Here is a 17,847-nt window from a genome sequence, read left to right as displayed (position 1 = left end):
GTCCATCTAGTCAAAGCTATGGTTTTTCCAGTAGTCATGTATGGATGTGAAACTTGGACTATAAAGAAGGCTGAGTGCTGAAGAATTGATGCTTTTGAACTGTGGTGTTGGAGAAGACTCCTGAGAGTCCCTTGGCCTGCAAGGAGATCTAACCAGTCAGTCCTAAAGGAGATCAGTCCTGGGTGTTCATTGGAAGGTCTAATGTTGAAGCTGAAGCGCCAATACTTTGGCCACCTCATGTGAAGAGCTGACTCTAGAAAAGACCCTGATGCTGGGAAAGATTGAGGGCAAGAGGAGAAAGGGTAACAGTGGATGAGATGGTTGGATGGCATGACCCAACTCAATCGACATGAGTTTGAGCAAACTCCAGGAGACAGTGAAGGACAGAGAGGCCTGGCATGCTGCAGTCCATGGGATCACAAAGAGTCAGACACGACTTAGCAACTGAACAACAACAACATAGTGATGGATATTAACTAGACTTATTGTAGTGATCATTTCACAATATATACAAATACTGTCATTAGGCTCTATGCCTAAAACTAATATAATGTTATATCTCAATTGTATCTAATTTTTTAAGAATAAATAATTTTAAAATAAAATCTAAGACTTTATAATCAAATAGAATTATCATTAGATAATTTATACTCAAATGCGATGATGCTATGAAAGCCACTGAGTTTATAAACTCCCACCGAGAATGAAGTATCAGGTAACCTAAATACCCAGCTATGTAAAAATATTCACCTTTTTATAGATGTGCCTGCTAATTTTCCTCCACTAAAGTATGAGAGATTTCCAACTAAGCCATCATAATACCATTATTATCTATGAATCCTGTCACTCCAGGCCTCTAAAAATAACCTTTATATCGACTTCCTACTCTGTGTGAGCATGGAAAGTGAGATTCCTAGAAATAACCTATGTAGTATAGTAAAGCTTCTCTTTGAAAATGAGTTCTCTTGCTTCAGAATATAACTGAAAAGCTGGGGGAAAAACAGACTAGATAGGAATTCTACTCCAAATCTTCCTCTGATTACAATATTATCACTTAATATTACAATATACAGTATCTAATATATCCAATTAATAACAATGCATCAACCTCTGTTCAATAATGCCCACAAAAGAGCTTACAATTATTATTTTTTAGTTGCAATATCATTTCCTTTACTCAGGCTCACTATTCTTATCCTTTCTTTCCTATTTATCACTTTCCTCAATTTCTCACATTATCTTAAAATTTTTAAGTGATTTTTGGATTTTGCTTTATAAAATTAAATTCTTACTATACTGTCCTGAGTACACAAGAAAGAGATATACTCTAAAAAAATCAATAAACAGATATTAAATTCAAAATAATTTTCTTCTAAGTTTTGTTCTATACACTTTGAATAACATACAGTTGTTTCTTAACTAAAATTTTACAGCATTCCTGAATAAGATATGATTAAAGATAAAGAATTTGAGCTTATTAAGAAATAAATATACATAAAAGTAAAATATATATATACACATATTTCCACAAGGAGACAGCTGAAAAAATGAAAGAAACTAGAGAAAAATATGATAATTTTAACATATTAGTAGTAGGAAGATATTCTTCTGAGCTATTAATAAAATGTGACTTTATAATGAAATAAAATTAATGGAATCATATCTATTCTTTTTAATTTGTTACCCTTACTCTAGAAATGTGTTTAGCAACATTTCAAAACTAAAATGACAACAATATTACCTGGAATGCTCTGAGAAGTGCCATGTGGTCACTGAAAGTTCCTGCGGTGAAACGTTTCCTACAAAGCATAGCTGCACGTTTCTGAGAGGCCTGAGTTGGCAGGACGAAAGGATCTCGATAAGCTAATGTGCAGGCAATTGTAAGGATGGGATCCAGACACTTCAAAACAACAGCACACAGGACCATTTTACCAAGATGTGGCTCTACTGGCAAGTCAGCCAAATGATATCCAAGTTCAGTGAGATCTTCCCATGTATCCATTGCATCTATTGTCTAAATAAAATGATATAAAATAGAACTTGACATGATCAAAACTGTTTAATCAAACCCTATACTTAAAAATCCATAAGCAAGATACAAGAACATAAATTTTCTTTTGCTATTACATCTCATAAAAAAAGTTTCTGCTTCAAATATATCATGTAAAAATGAACTATACCCATTGTTTTACTATAATTACCATGAAAGAATTATTCAAAATACATGATTATTAAAATAATTTTTTAAGGTACAAAATTAGTTAAGACATATTATCAGTTAGTTTAAATTTCAAGTAAAATAGCCAAGTAAAATAAGTCTATAAAGATACCAACCTTAAGCATTTGTACAGCATTTCTTACAATTAAAGCTGGTGGAGGTTCAGGAGCTTTCATAAGGAAATCAGCAATAGCACAATTAACTGGGGCTAACAGCTTGGTATGTAAACAGAGTTCCTGTAAATAAAAAGAGCAAATCATTTTGAAATGTTGACATTTATAGCTGATTTTCATTTTTTAAAAAATCATATAAATTATAGATCCCCAACAGAGACTAGTAGAGCCCTTGATTAAAATGAACAGCAAAGGAAATAATGTCATTCCATGAAAGATCTTTCTATGAAATCATACTTTAGTGTGAGAATCTTCATAATCATCTTCCATCAACATCTATCAAGATTACTACTGTCCCTGCTGGCAATGTCTTCTCACATAGTCCTTATATATAACAATAATAGTCACTGTCCAAAAATCTTTTTTCCCCCTTTATACTGCATTCTACAACCTTTTATCCATTCAACAAATGTTTAAGTGCTTGATAGATGCTAGGCACTACACATCAAGTTGGAGAAAAAGAAGAGCATAGGCAGACACTGCCCTCATGGGTTTTCATTGTGTGTGAAAAACAGAATAATTATATAATTAACTACTTAATTACAGTTGTGATAATGAAGGATAAAAGGAACTAAAAGACGTAAACATGAGGTTCAAGAAACGGCAAGAAGAGGTGGCCATGGGAAGTCAAAGACAATTCTCTAAAGAAATGACACAAATTAAGATGAAAAGATTGTGCGTGCTAAGTAGCTTCAGTCATGCCTGACCCTGAGACCCTATGTACTCTAGCCCTCCAGGCTCCTCTGTCCAAGGGATTCTCCAGGCAAAGATACTGGCGTGGGTTTCCATGCCCTCCTCCACAGGATCTTCCTGATCTAGGGATCAAACCTGCATCTCTTAAGTCCCCTGCATTAATTCCCATGTAAAGATTAGTTAATCAGAAAAGGAATAAAGGGGTAGATTCTATGGAGAGGGGATGGCACATGTGAAGGCCTTGAGATACAAAGAAACAAAATATGCCTGAAAAATTGAAGCTACTAGTATGAATAGAGAGAAGAGGAAAGGTATGCATTAAAAATTAAAACCAGAGACACAAGCAGGAGAGATGATTTAGGCTCTTGTTAAGAATTCTGCATCTTATCGTAAGAACAGAAAATGACACATAGGCATGGAGAAGTGGGAAGTAATCCAGGTATATGGATGCCAATAATATGATCCAGTGTCTCTTTAAGATTTGGAAGCCAGCATATAGCTTGGCACACCAAAGAATCAAATTAATGAACTTCTGATAGTTTTCCCAACAAACTACACAGTGTTTGATTGTTCCATTAAGTCAGAAAACTGAAAGGAAAATAATTAATATAGACTAGTAAATCTCCGTGAACTCAGTTCCAAAACTAACAAGGTAAGCTCAGCAACTTGAACTGAGATTTTGGTATTATCTTTTGGACCTTGAATGATTTGTTTTCTACTTCTCATTGAGAATTTAAAAGGTGAATATGGATGTGGTTGACAGAATCCTAAAATGTTACAGTAAAAAACAGTATATTTACAAACTATACCATAACTGAAATGCACTCAGGCAGCTCTTTAAAATTTTGGAGGTTTCTGAATTAAATTTTCTTGTAGAAAAAATATTAGTTTTATATAATCACCCTCCATAATATATATTTTAGAATTTTATTTTATAAATTGATTTATTTTTAAGTCCAATCGGTCTAAGTTAAAATGATCCCTCACCCACAAACATAGCATTTTAGAACGTAGTAAATTTCCACCTGTAATGGCATTCTCAAAAGTTCTGGAGTCTGAAATTCCAACATATTCTGGAATCGAAGTCTACTGAACAGTCGGAAACAAATTCCAGGTCTGCATCGCCCTGCCCTTAAAATTAAAACACAAAATTAAGGCTCAAACAAGGAATAAAAACCATAACAGGGAAACTGTAAAAGCAATGTGATTTAGGAGACAGAACAATAAACCAGTATCAGGACATCTCAGTTTGAATCTGTACTCTGATACTGATCCCCTAACCTTTGAAAAGATACTTCATAGGTGTGAAATTCAATTATTTCATTTACAAATGAGATTCATGAATGATATCTACCTGACAAGTAACACTTCTAGAAAATGGTAAAAAATTTAATGCATATACATACATATATATATATACACACACACACACACAAATAAAAGTGAATAAAAAATAAAGTATGAATAAATATATAGCAATTTAATCAGTTTTATGAAGCTGATACCAAGCACTGTGTTTAGGTCCACTGATTAGAGTTGTGGAAGTTATGCATTTATACAACTCTAAAGGAGTGTCATTTACCCCATCATCAGAGACTTGCATAATTTTCTGGAAAGTACCAGAAATATACCTTGAAGAAAAGCAGTGACTTTTAATTTCATTTAATGTCCTTGTATCAGCTAATAGCAAGGCTAATACCAAGTGACAGAGATACAGAAATGTCCCTATTCCCACAAAGTTCACAATCCAGAGAGACAAACATAACTATAACACAGTGTGATACAAGTTAGAAAATCTGACATTGTTGGACCATTTCTTCCTTCACCATTTCCCTGACTACATACACATTAGTTTTCCCACCCGATCTAGCCTCCTCTAAGAAATTCCTATCCTTCCACAGTCCTTAAATGCTGATGTTCCTCTGAGGTCAGACCTCAGATCTCTGCTCTCCTTACTCTATTCTCTCTCCCAAGTGATATTAATAATCCTCGTAACTTCAAACTTCATCCATATAGGTCTCATTATCCTAATCTGGACCTGTCTGGACCTAATCTGGACCTCTTAGCTCCCCCTGGATTTTCCACAGTCAATTCAAACTCAACACAATCAAAAATTAACTGTCCTCGTATCACCACTTTTCACACTTCACCTGACAATAGCACCACCATCCACAAAATTTTCTTAGAAACCTGTAAGACATCCTTCATTCCACTCTATTCCCTACCCCTGAACATACAATCACCAATATTACTCCCCTGAGTACCTCTTGAATTATTTACAGGCACACCTCAGAGGTATTTCAGGTTCAGTTCCAGACTATGGCAATAAAGCACACATAATAAACATAATAACAAACAACAATAAACAATATAGCACACACAATAAAGCAAGTCACAAGAATGTTTTGGTTTCCAAGGACACAGAAGAGTTGTTTTACACTATACTGTAGTACATTAAGTACGCAATAGGATTACATCTATATCAACAATGTGTATATCTTAATTTTAAAAATACTTTATCACTAAAAAAATGCTAGCCATCATTTGGGCCTTCAAAGTCATAATCTATTTGCTGTGGAGGGTCATGCCTCAATGTTGATGGCTGCTGATCAGCTGAAGGCTGGAAGTTATGGCAATTTGTTAAAATAAGACAACAATGAAGTTTGCCACATTTATGGATTCTTCCTTTCATAAATGATTTCTCTGAAACATGCCACGCTATTTGATAGCATTTTACCCACAAAACTTCTTTCAAAATTGGAGTCAATTTTCTCAAACTCTGCTGCTGCTTTATCAACTAAGTTTAGATAATATAATCTTTTGTTTTGTCCTCCTTTTCAGTCAACAACCGCTGTTTTTTAATGTTCTCTGCCTTGACAATGTATGTCTAAATACATATATAAACATATACAGATACTTTTTAGCACAAGAAAATACTAGATATATGCTTTATACCTTACTTTTTCAATTAATACGAGTTTCTGAAAACTTATCCACATAAGACACATATATCTACATTATTTCCTTTTAACAGTTACCAAGTAAGACATTATGTGGCAATAATATAATTTGCTTAACCACTTCACTATTTATGGACATTACAGTGTTCCCAGATTTTTCACTACTACTAATATACTACTAAAAGCATTCTTAAACATATATCTTTGCACACATGTGCAAGTATACTCAGGATAAATTATGGGAAGTGGAATCCACTGCAAAAAGGGAGATCTGGTTAAAATTTCAAATCATCCTGTGAAGAAGACACATCAATTTACACTTCCAATAACAAACTATGAAAGCCTACTGATCTATGCTTTTTCCAACTTAAAAATTTTCATTGATACCAATCTGATAAGCAAAAACTAGCACCTCATTAATTTGCCTTTCTTCACATATATGCAAGATACATGTGGTATACATGAGGTTAATGTAGTGATCTTAATTTAACTGATTTATTCCGAGTTTTTTGTACAGTATAGAAACTAGTCTTATCTTACATTGCTTTTATTTTCATTTTTTAAAATTTTTTACATGTTCTGAGTGTAGGTTATACAAGGCAAAAATTTTTACTTTTAACATAACCTAAATTTGACTTTAAAATAAGTATTAAAATTGTCTGCTTTGAAAAAATAATATAAAAATTAAGACAAACATGAAGATTTCAACATTTTATAGAAAGTAGAATATACATTAAATATGTTCCCATTTGAATGGGAATTGAATGAATGTTCATTAAATATACATTACCTGCCTTTTCGTTGTATGGCGCTAGCTTTGGAAATCCATACCATTTTTAACATTGTAACAAAATTCAGTGCATCAAAGGATTTCTGTAATATTTAAATCACCTTCATGTTAATACATAAAAGGTATTTAAGAAGAAATAGGAAACATTATGAATATATTTTAACATGCCAAGTTTAATTCAGAGTCCTTTTTGACTAATTAGCACAGAGTACTGATTTTTTTTAAAAAATCCAGATTTCTGGTTATAATCATTCTAAGGGGAAAAAAAGGAAAACTAAACTCTGAAGAGCTGTAAAACTTCTTCATGCTGTGCCTTGCTACACTATCTGTTTTACTCTACTACACTTGGATAATGGCAGTCAGTTCTCATAAAGCATCAAGATTGTAGAGAACTGATCTATTCTCTTAAGGTCATTTTCTATCAGATTTACATCATTGTGGGGAATAGGAGTCATCAGGGAAAGACATTTTCTGACATAATTTTCAGGAAGCTGATCGAAGAGAACAGTAATAATCACTAAAGTAATCCTATTCCCAAATGAAGAATTTTCAACCCCATCCATTTTATCTCCTGCTGAACTACTAATGTATTAGCCTATCCAGAAAGCTACAAAAGAGAAAGTAAAAAAGAACCACTATTAACCCCATACTTTCACTACTAAAGTATATTACTATAGAGAAATATTTTTAAATAATACATTGTTAACTAGAATATATATACTCTAGTGACTTTATACCTTCCTTTTCATAAAATAACTATATAGATAAATATAAATGGGTTCTCTTAATAGTTTATTATGACATTTTTAGAAAAGATGCTGCTTATTTTGTTTTTACTAAAATATTACATTTGTCAATTTTGTGTATAAAATAACTTTTGACACTACCATCAGTTTTCTTAATAACACACAAAGGTAACTTCTTTTCACATTAAAAATGATAATTTATATCCACTAGAGCAGACATGATGTATTTTCCCAACATGGATAGCATTTATTTCCTAGAAAAACCAAAAATTTTCAATTCTTTCATGAAAGGACTGACCAAAATTAGGAATACTGAGAATTGGTGGGTACTGCAATACTACAAGGAAATAAACACTGACTTTTATTTATATCAGGTGTTGGCAGAAATTTTTTAGCCTTTGCAGAGGGACTCTGTTGCAACTACTCAAATCTGCCATTGCAGTGTGAAAGCAGTCAGACAATGGGTAAAAGTGGACAAGAACATGGCATTATTCCAATAAAATTTATTTTTACAAAAGCAGTTGGTGGGCCCATTTCTTATGGTAGCCATCATTTGCTGAAGCCTGGTTTTATGTTTGTTTTTTTGAACTAAAGAAGGCTTTTTTGAACTAAACATTTTTGGAATACCCATTAATACTACATGCAGAGCACTGGAAATGTAACAATGAACAAGAAGGACACAGTCCATGCCCATAAGTAGAAAGAAAACATACAAAGTACATAATCAAATTTCCACATTGACAAAACTTTCTTCAGTTACTAGCCAAATACTTCATTTTCTTCCTAATATTTAGTGTGTGTGTTAATCACTCAGTCGTGTCCAACTCTTTGCAACCCCGTGGACTCCTCTGTCCATAGGATTCTCAAGGCAAGAATACAGGAGTGGGTTGTCATTTCCTTCTCCAGGGGATTTTCCCAACCCAGGGATCAAACCTAGTTCTCCTGCATTGCAGGAAGATTCTTTACCATCTGAGCCACAGGGAAGCTGCAGAAGCTAAACTGTTAGAATAACAAGACAAACCCTACAAACTGAATTAAGGTAGAATATTCACTTCAGTGAAACCAACATTTACTATGTCAAATTCATCATAGAACCAGAAGTTTCCTCATTAAGATGAATTCTGCTCATAAAAATATTTATTGTTATGGAACTTAACCTTCTTCATTTAAGCAAAAATGCAATTTTTTCATACATACCTCTTTCACCTTACCAGAATCAATAACAAAGACAACATCATTGACTGTGATGCTGGTTTCGGCAATATTGGTAGAAAGGATCTGCAATAGAATATTATATCATAGTTAATACGAATGCAAAACCAATGACTAAAAAAATGGAAAAATGAAGATTTTATGAAGCTTACTATTTTTCGAACACCTGCAGGTGGGTTTTTTAATACCTTCTTTTGATCAGATGTTTGCATGTTTGAATGAAGCATAAAGACTTGGTATCTGTTGACAATTAAGAGAAAATATACTGTGGTACCTAACTGTTATTAAAAGTAATAAATGCAAAGTGTTAGCGTTTACCTATGTGCATTTTCAGCAAACCGCTTGTCATCAAACAGGATGCGATCCCTCAGACCAACAATTTCATCATATCCAGGTAGAAAAATCAATATTGCACCTTGAAGAAGAATGATTTTTTTAACATTCAATCTCTTTGTAAAACAAGAATCAATCAAAACTAGATATAATGAACTATATATGTGTTTTCAAGCACTGATAAGCTCTAATACTTATGACATATAAAGAGATTGTGCATTATTATCAATAGAATTATATAAAAATTTATATACACAAAATATTAATTTCTAAATCAAAGAATATATTTTTGTGCCAGTTCTTTTAGACAATACTCATTTACCAGCTTCACAACTATGGCAGATATTGTATAGAAGATGCATAATCAAATCCAAGTCTACTTTTTCATCATCAAAACTATGGTGATAAGCTTTCAGAAGCTCTCTGTCTTCTGCACTGAGATCACTTCCATTTGTTTGAACCAAAGAGCTTTCATCCATATTTCCAAATTCCAAAGAAGCACTAGAAGAAAAAAAAAAAAAGATCAAGTCGAATTCCATTAAAGAGAGTAACCCTTGCCAATCATTCCCATTATGTCCACCATCACATTTTCAATATACTCTAAAAGGTCAAGTGACAATTAATTCTCTAGCTATAATGTAATTCATATTTTGGTTTCAAGTATATATTCAAAGTAAAACTTGGCAACAGGTGCTTTTTAAAAAGCTCAACTTGTAGACATTTCTTCAAAGCAAATATACCAACAGCCAACTAGCACATGACATCATTAGTCATCAGAAAAATGAAATTCAAAACCACAATGAGATACCACTTCATACCCACTAGAATGATTATTATCAAACAACAAATAATAATAAGTGTGAGAGAGGATGTGAAGAAACTGGAACCAGAGTGGAAATGTAAAATGATGTAACCACTCTGGACAACAATGTGGCCGTTTCTCAAAATGTTAAACACAGTGTTACCATGTGCCCCAGCAGTTAGACTCCTAAGAATATAGATAAGAAGAAATTAAAATATCTGTCCACATAAAAATCTGTACATAAATATTTATACTAGTAATTATTCATAACATCCCAAAAGTGGAAACAACTGAACTGTTCATCATTTAATGAATGAATAAACAAACTGTAGTCTGCCCAGAAAATAGAATATTACTCAGTCATTAAAAGGATGTTACAACATGGATGACCTTTGAAAACATTACGCTAAGTGAAAGAAGCCAATTATAGAAGACCACAGATTATATGATTCCATTTATATGAATTGTCCAGGATATTAATCTATAGAAAATGGAAGTAGATTAGTGGTTGCCTAGGGCTGGGAAAGTTGAGGAAAATAAGAAGAGACTTCTAATGAGCATAGGTTTCTTTTTGGGGTGATGCAAATGTTATCAAAACTGACTGTGGTAATGACTGCATACCTCTTTGAACATACTAAAAACCACTGCAATATACACTAAAGTAGGTGATTTATATGATATGTGAATTGAATATAAATAAAACTTAAAAAACACAAACTTTTGGTGATCACTTATATTTTAATAGGTTGTTTCTAACTACTCATTATTATAAACAATATTCTGAAAAATAGTTCTCATTAAAAATAAAAGAACTGTACAGGTACCAAGTTAACATGACTGTTAATTTGGTTCTCCTAAACTAAAAGTAGGCTTCCCTAATAGCTCAGTTGTTAAAGAATCTGCCTGCACTGCAGGAGACCCTGGTTCGATTCCTGGGTCGGGAAGATCTGCTGGATAAGGGATAGGCTACCCACGTCAGTATTCTGGCCTGGAGAATTCCATGGACTGTATAGGACATGGGGTTGCAAAGAGTTGGACATGACTGATCGACTTTCACTTCACCTCAAACTAAAAGTAGGTTGATTGTGCTATTTCCCAAAAGTCAGCATCAGCAGATATTACTGGAATAACCCACTTGTTTCTTCATGCTGTATGTAAAAATATAGACTACTGCCATCACTAGAAATTATCAATATGATTTCTAGAAAGTTCAGTTCAGCTCAATGTCTCTTAAAGAGCTTAGGAGAAAACTAAGACTGCTTTCAATAGGAAAAATATGAACCTTTTTCAACTTTATAACTGTAGCATTTAAAATTTTTAAGTCCAACTTAAACCATTTCAAGTTTATTTTATTACTTTTGTGTTGTTTAAAGCTATAAACTTTATCAATCCAGGAAACCTAATGAATTTAATTTAAATATTTTAAATTTGTAATTGATAATATCATGATCTATGGAACAAAAAGAAAGCTGACTTAGCTGGGATAAATAAAATATTATCCAGATAACTGCTTTACGTGGTAATCTGTAGTATCCAGTAAGCTAGACCTAACACCGTAAGAATGGAACTTTCAAAGGGTTAGCACTAAAAGGACTGCAAGTTCTGGGTGCAATTAATGAAATGACAACAAAACCCACCATCCCAGAATTAGCATTTGGATCTGCCCAGAATTTTGAGACACTACTTTATCATTTAATGAAATTAAAATGATAAAACTAATTTCATACGTCAAATGTTTACTTCATCTAATAAATATTCAAGACTAAATCTATAGATGTTCACTTCAGTAGCTCAGTCATGTCCAACTCTTTGCGACCCCATGAATCACAGTACACCAGGCCTCCCTGTCCATAACCAACACCCGGAGTTCACCCAAATCTATGTCCATTGAGTCAGTGATGCCATCCAACCATCTCATCCTCTGTCGTCCCCTTCTCCACCTGCCCTCAATCACTCCCAGCATCAGGGTCTTTTCCAATGAGTCAGCTGTTCGCATCAGGTGGCCAAAGTATTGGAGTTTCAGCTTCATCATCAGTCCTTCCAATGAACACCCAGGACTGATCTCCTTTAGGATGGGCTGGTTGGATCTCCTTGCAGTCCAAGGGACTCTCAAGACTCTTCTCCGACACCACAGTTCAAAAGCATCAATTCTTCAGCACTCAGCTTTCTTTACAGTTCAACTTTCATATCCATACACGACTACCGGAAAAACTATAGACTTGACTAGACAGACCTTTGTTGGAAAAGTAGTGTCTCTGCTTTTTAATATGCTGTCTAGGTTGGTCATAACTTTCCTTCCAAGGAGTAAGCGTCTTTTAATTTCATGGCTGCAATCACCATCCGCAGTGATTTTGGTGCCCAAAAAAATAAAGTCAGCCACTGTTTCCACTGTTTCCCCATCTATTTCCCATGAAGTGATGGGATGGGATGCCATGATCTTAGTTTTCTGAATGTTGAGCTGTAAGCCAACTTTTCTTTTTCACTCTCCTCTTTCACTTTCATCAAGAAGCTCTTTAGTTCTTCTTCACTTTCTGCCATAAGCGTGGTGTCACCTGCATATCTGAGGTTATTGATATTTCTCCTGGCAATCCTGATTCCAGCTTGTGCTTCCTCCAGCCCAGCGTTTCTCATGATGTACTCTGCATATAAGTTAAATAAACAGGTTGACAATATACAGCCTTGACGTACTCCTTTTCCTATTTGGAACCAGTCTGTTGTTCCATGTCCAGTTCTACTGTTGCTTCCTGACCTGCATACAGGTTTCTCAAGAGGCAGGTCAGGCGGTCTGGTATTCCCAACAAATATTCAAAACTAAATCTATAGATGTAATATATTACAAAAACCCAAGTCAAATAAATATTTTGTGTTCCTGAAATAATAGACATTTTAACATATTTTAACTTCATGATCTGGCATTCTCATCTCTTTAAGAATTTTCCACAGGCTATGGTGATCCACACAGTTAAAGGCTTTGGCACAGTCAATAAAGCAGAAATAGATGTTTTTCTGGAACTCTCTTGCTTTTCTGATGATCCAATGGATATTGGCAATTTGATCTCTGGTTCCTCTGCCTCTTCTAAAATGAGCTTGAACATTTGGAAGTTCATAGTTCACATACTGTTGAAGCCTGGCTTGGAGAATCTTGAGCATTACTTTACTAGTGTGTGAGATGAGTGCAATTGTGCGGTAGTTTGAGCATTCTTTGGCATTGCCTTTCTTTGGAATTGGAATGAAAACTGACCTTTTCCAGTCCTGTGGCCACTGCTGAGTTTTCCAAATGTGCTGGCATACTGAGTGCAGCACTTTCACAGCATCATCTTTTAGGATTTGAAATAGCTCAACTGGAATTCCATCACCTCCCCTAGCTTTGTTCATAGGGATGTTTCTTAAGGCCCACTTGACTTCACATTCCAGGATATCTGGCTCTAGGTGAGTAATCACACCATCATGATTATCTGGGTCGTGAAGATCTTTTTTGTATAGTTCTTATGTGTATTCTTGCCACCTCTTCTTAGTATCTTCTGCTTCTGTTAGGTCCATACCATTTCTGTCTTTTATCAAGCCCATCTTTGCGTGAAATGTTCTCTTGGTATCTCTAATTATTTTTAAGAGATTTCTAGTCTTTCCCATTCTATTGTTTTCCTCTATTTGTTTGCATTGATCGCAGAGGAAGGCTTTCTTATCTGTCCTTGCTATTCTTTGGAACTCTGCATTCAGATGCTTATATCTTTCCCTTTCTCCTTTGCTTTAGCTTCTCTTCTTTTCTCAGCTATTTGGAAGGCCTCCTCAGACAACCATTTTGCCTTTTTGCATTTCTTTTCCTTGGGGATGGTCTTGATTACTGCCTCCTGTACAATGTCACAAACCTCTGTCTATAGTTCTTCAGGTACTCTATCATCTAATCCCCTGAATCTATTTGCCACTTCCACTGTATAATCATAAGGTATTCGATTTAGGTCATATCTGAATCGTCTAGTGGTTTTCCCTACTTTCTTCAATTTAAGTCTGAATTTGGTGCTAAGGAATTCATGATCTGAGCCACTGAAAGCTCCCAGTCTTGTTTTTGCTGACTGTATAGAGATTCTCCATCTTTCTCTGCAAAGAATATAATCAATCTGATTTTGGTATTGACCATCTGGTGATGTCCTTGTGTAGAAGCGTCTCTTGTGTTGTTGGACAAGTGTATTTGCTATTACCAATGCATTCTCTTGGCAAAATTCTGTTAGCTCTTGCCTTGCTTCATTTTGTACTCCAAGGCCAAATATGGCTATTACTCTAGGTATCTCTTGACTTCCTACTTTTGCATTCCAGTCCCCTATAATGAAAAGGACATCTTTTTTGGGTGTTAGTTCTAGAAGGTCTTATAGGTCTTCATAGAACCATTCAACTTCAATTTCTTCAGCATTACTCGTTGGGGCATAAACTTGGATTACACTGATATTGAATGATTTGCCTTGGAAATCTTATTAACAATCTACAAAGTAACTAAAAACTATTAGAAAAAGTTCTTAGAAGTACAAAAATATATATATAGCTGGATAAGAGACTATAAATAGTTTTTCTAGGTCACATTCAATGATTTATATGGCTAACCTTTTTCAAAAGGAATTAGAATTAAAAATAGCAAAAAGTTTTACCTGTAAGATTCTAGAAGATCCACAATTTCAATCTGGCCAAAGTGTTTAGCCCAATCTAAAGCCATCCTGGCAAAATTCAAAGGTATCAAATTAAAAAAGAGAAATAATGTTCTCAAAATTAGGAAACTAATTACTCGAAGTTATTCATTCATTAATTAAAGTAGAGATGTATGAGCAATTTTACACAACAGCTTTCATTTTTTTTTTAAGTTTTTCTTTTTTTTTTAGCAACTTTATTTATTTACTGGCTGTGTTGCATGGTCTGTGGGATCTTAGTTGCCAACCAGGTATTAAACCCATGTCCCCTGCAGTGGACGCTCAGAGTCTTAACCACTAGACCAGCAGGGAAGTCCCCTCACAATAGCTTTTAATATAAACGCAAATATAAGAAATCAAAAAAGATATATGTAGCTATACAAAGGTATACAAAGAACAGATGCAATTAAAAATTACCAGCCATTTGATGCTTTACTATGAACGTTGGCTCCCATACTAATTAACTGTTCCACTTGACTTGAGAAGCCTCGTCCCGCAGCAACCATCAGAGCTGTTGCGCTGGTTTCACTATGTCTATAATCAACTAAAAGAAAGAAAAGATACGTAAATGTTAAATTTTCAAATTATTTAAATACATTTTAATTTCTTTGAATGTTAGGGGAATTAACCTAGGACATGGTCATTTACCTAAATATATAACAGCACTGTATAACCCTTAACTCAGATCATCTAAGATCTGATACTCATGTGTCATTGGTATAAGCAGGATAAAACAAGTACCACAAGTTGGAAGGCAGGAGAAGGAAAGATAGTGTTAATCAAAGCAGAAAGGAAAGCTACTAACTTTGTTGACTCTTAAGTAACCTTCTTAAATCTAGATTCTGCCTTAATCAAATGGCAAGATAATTAAAAAGTTAAGTGTCATCAGAATCTAGTAGTGAAAGTTAAAAGGGCAAATGAAAAATTTTAAATGATTTTTTGACATCCTTTTATTTTGCTTTTATTCCCCCATCAATCCAGGGTCTTATTATGAGATGCTTAAAGAGACTAACACTGGCAGAAAGTTTACTTCCCATAAAACCCCTCCATGAGAAAAAAAATAAACTTTTATTGAATTTAAATTCCATCTTAAAATATATTTCAAGCAATGCAAGGTATTATAATTACTTAGAACTAATGCTCATAAAGTACAAAATTGGTAATTTCAGAAAGAAATTACTACTGAGAGAAACCCTCTATAGTAAAACAGGTTAACAACCCTCTTAAACATAGTATCAAATATTAATATAAACCAATGGTTCTTAAGGTAGACAGGGGGACTTATAAGACCTCAGGGGGACCTCAGGCTTTTTATTTCTAAAAGCACAGACAGCTATGCCTTACTTCTAGATTCAGATTCAGTAGTCTTGGGTGAGAAAGCACATGCATTATTAAAAAGATCTGCAAAGATTATGATTTGTGTTCACTATATGAGAATTACTACTTCAATGGAATATTCAGTTAGGGGTACAGATAAGCATGGGAGTTAGAAAATGACCAAAAATTCACTAATACTCTTTCCTTCAAGGGGTGGAGCCTAATTCCCCTCTCTTTGAGTGAGAGCTGGACTAAGTGACTCATTCTAGCCAATAGAATAAAGTGGAAAAAATGGTGTGCAACTTTGGAGACTAGGACATGAAAGGTACCTACAATTTCTTGCTTGCTTTTCCTTTTTCACTTTTGAATCACACACTCTGGGAGAAGCCAGCTGTCACATTCTGAGAAGAACAAGGCAATGCTATGGATGGTCCAGATGGCAAAGAACAGAGGCCTTCTGCCAACAGCAGAGACAAACTGAGTTCTCTGACCAACAGCCACAAGAGTGAGCCATCTTAGAAGCAGATTCTCAGTCTCAGTAAACTTTCAGATGACTGCAACCCCTGCCAACAGCTTAACTATCAGTCTACAAGTGACTAGGAGCCAGAACCACTCAGTTAAGCCACTCCCAGATTCTTGACTCTCAATGACTATGTAAAATAATAAATGTCTTAGATTGCTAAGTTTGGGAATCATTTCTTATGCAGCAATAGATGACTAGCATCCAGCATTCCACAGAATGCCTAGTCCTACTAAACCAGCTAATTACTACCTGGCTACACAAGATCACACAGGAAAACTGATACAGTTAAAAAGAAATCTATGAAGCCAAAAGTTTCCTGGATCACATGAAGTATTTTCAACTTCTGGTGCCTTAAAATTAAGCATTGCAATTTTAGAAGAAAAATAAAAATATGGAAAGTAAATTACTGTTCATAGAGATACACTAACATTTTAGTTCACTACACATGGCTTAAGACATTAGAATACTGGGCTCTGGAAAATGTCCAATAAAACTATAAAGGAGAGATGACCATTATCAAAGTAATAGTCTAGTAGTTACAAAAGAAATATCTAAAAAGAGGGTCAAAGACAATACAAAAATATTTTTAAATGTTTCATAAATGTTTTAAAGCAATGTGTCTCAGAATTCAAATTTCCTAACTTATGGCTAGAAACCTAAATGAAGTGGGCATTGGACCATATTAGATCATTTCAAGCATAAAAAAACAACAAAAGCAAAGGCCCAAGGTCAGGAATGAGACAGCATATATGAAGAGCAAGAAGATAAGAGTGGCTAAATTACGGTGAACAAGGCAAACAGTAGAAAATGAGATTTAAAAAGAATATCAGAGACTAAATCAGGGGGAAAGACTTTGATTTTTATTCAAAGTGTAACTGAAAGCTATCGGAGAGTTGAGAGAAGAGAAGTGGCATGATCCAATTTCCTTTTCGAAAGATCAATCCGATTGTTCTCTGGAGAACAGACTATAAGTAACATAAGAACAGAAGCTGTTAACGGGTCAGTGTAACAGCTGAAAATGTTACACTGACCAGGAAAAAATGTTGGCTTGGGCTAGGATGGCAGCAGTATAGGCAGTAAAATGTGGTGAGATTCAGGATTTATTTATAAGGTAAAACTAACAAGATTTGCTAATGGATTACATGTGAGGTATGAGAGCAAAGTCAAGGATGATTTTATATTTTGTTAGCTTAGCAACTAGGTGAATGGTAGTACCCTAAGGTTAGATTCAGTGTGCCTGGGATGGCCAGGCACTTGCATTTTTAATGGGGTCTAAAACTGATAATGATCACTAGAGGAACATTCACGAAATAGCAGGTTGAGAGAGAGGTTAGGAGATAGAAAATCAAGTTGTTTGGCGTAAATCTATTTTTATTCCCCTAACAGACTTCCAACTGGAGATGTCAA

General features: G+C 34.5%; 1 protein-coding gene across 5 annotated transcripts in view; it reads right to left on the bottom strand.

The window, feature by feature from the left end:
- Window positions 1-17,847, bottom strand: part of YTHDC2 (YTH N6-methyladenosine RNA binding protein C2) — a 119,761-nt gene that overhangs the window by 26,208 nt on the left and 75,706 nt on the right. For all 5 annotated transcript variants that reach the window (XM_055536515.1, XM_055536512.1, XM_055536516.1 and 2 more), the window contains 10 exons: window positions 15,018-15,144; window positions 14,565-14,630; window positions 9,448-9,626; window positions 9,111-9,207; window positions 8,945-9,032; window positions 8,778-8,858; window positions 6,835-6,917; window positions 4,110-4,215; window positions 2,335-2,454; window positions 1,742-2,014 (listed from right to left, as the gene is read on the bottom strand). In XM_055536515.1, coding sequence (XP_055392490.1) covers window positions 1,742-2,014; window positions 2,335-2,454; window positions 4,110-4,215; window positions 6,835-6,917; window positions 8,778-8,858; window positions 8,945-9,032; window positions 9,111-9,207; window positions 9,448-9,626; window positions 14,565-14,630; window positions 15,018-15,144 — 1,220 coding nt within the window. The remainder of the gene's footprint in view (window positions 1-1,741; window positions 2,015-2,334; window positions 2,455-4,109; window positions 4,216-6,834; window positions 6,918-8,777; window positions 8,859-8,944; window positions 9,033-9,110; window positions 9,208-9,447; window positions 9,627-14,564; window positions 14,631-15,017; window positions 15,145-17,847) is intronic.

This window comes from Bubalus kerabau, chromosome 10, assembly GCF_029407905.1.
Source record: "Bubalus kerabau isolate K-KA32 ecotype Philippines breed swamp buffalo chromosome 10, PCC_UOA_SB_1v2, whole genome shotgun sequence".
NCBI lineage: Eukaryota > Metazoa > Chordata > Mammalia > Artiodactyla > Bovidae > Bubalus > Bubalus kerabau.
The sequence above is the reverse complement of the archived record's forward strand: the minus strand, read 5'-3'. Positions and strand labels throughout refer to the sequence as shown.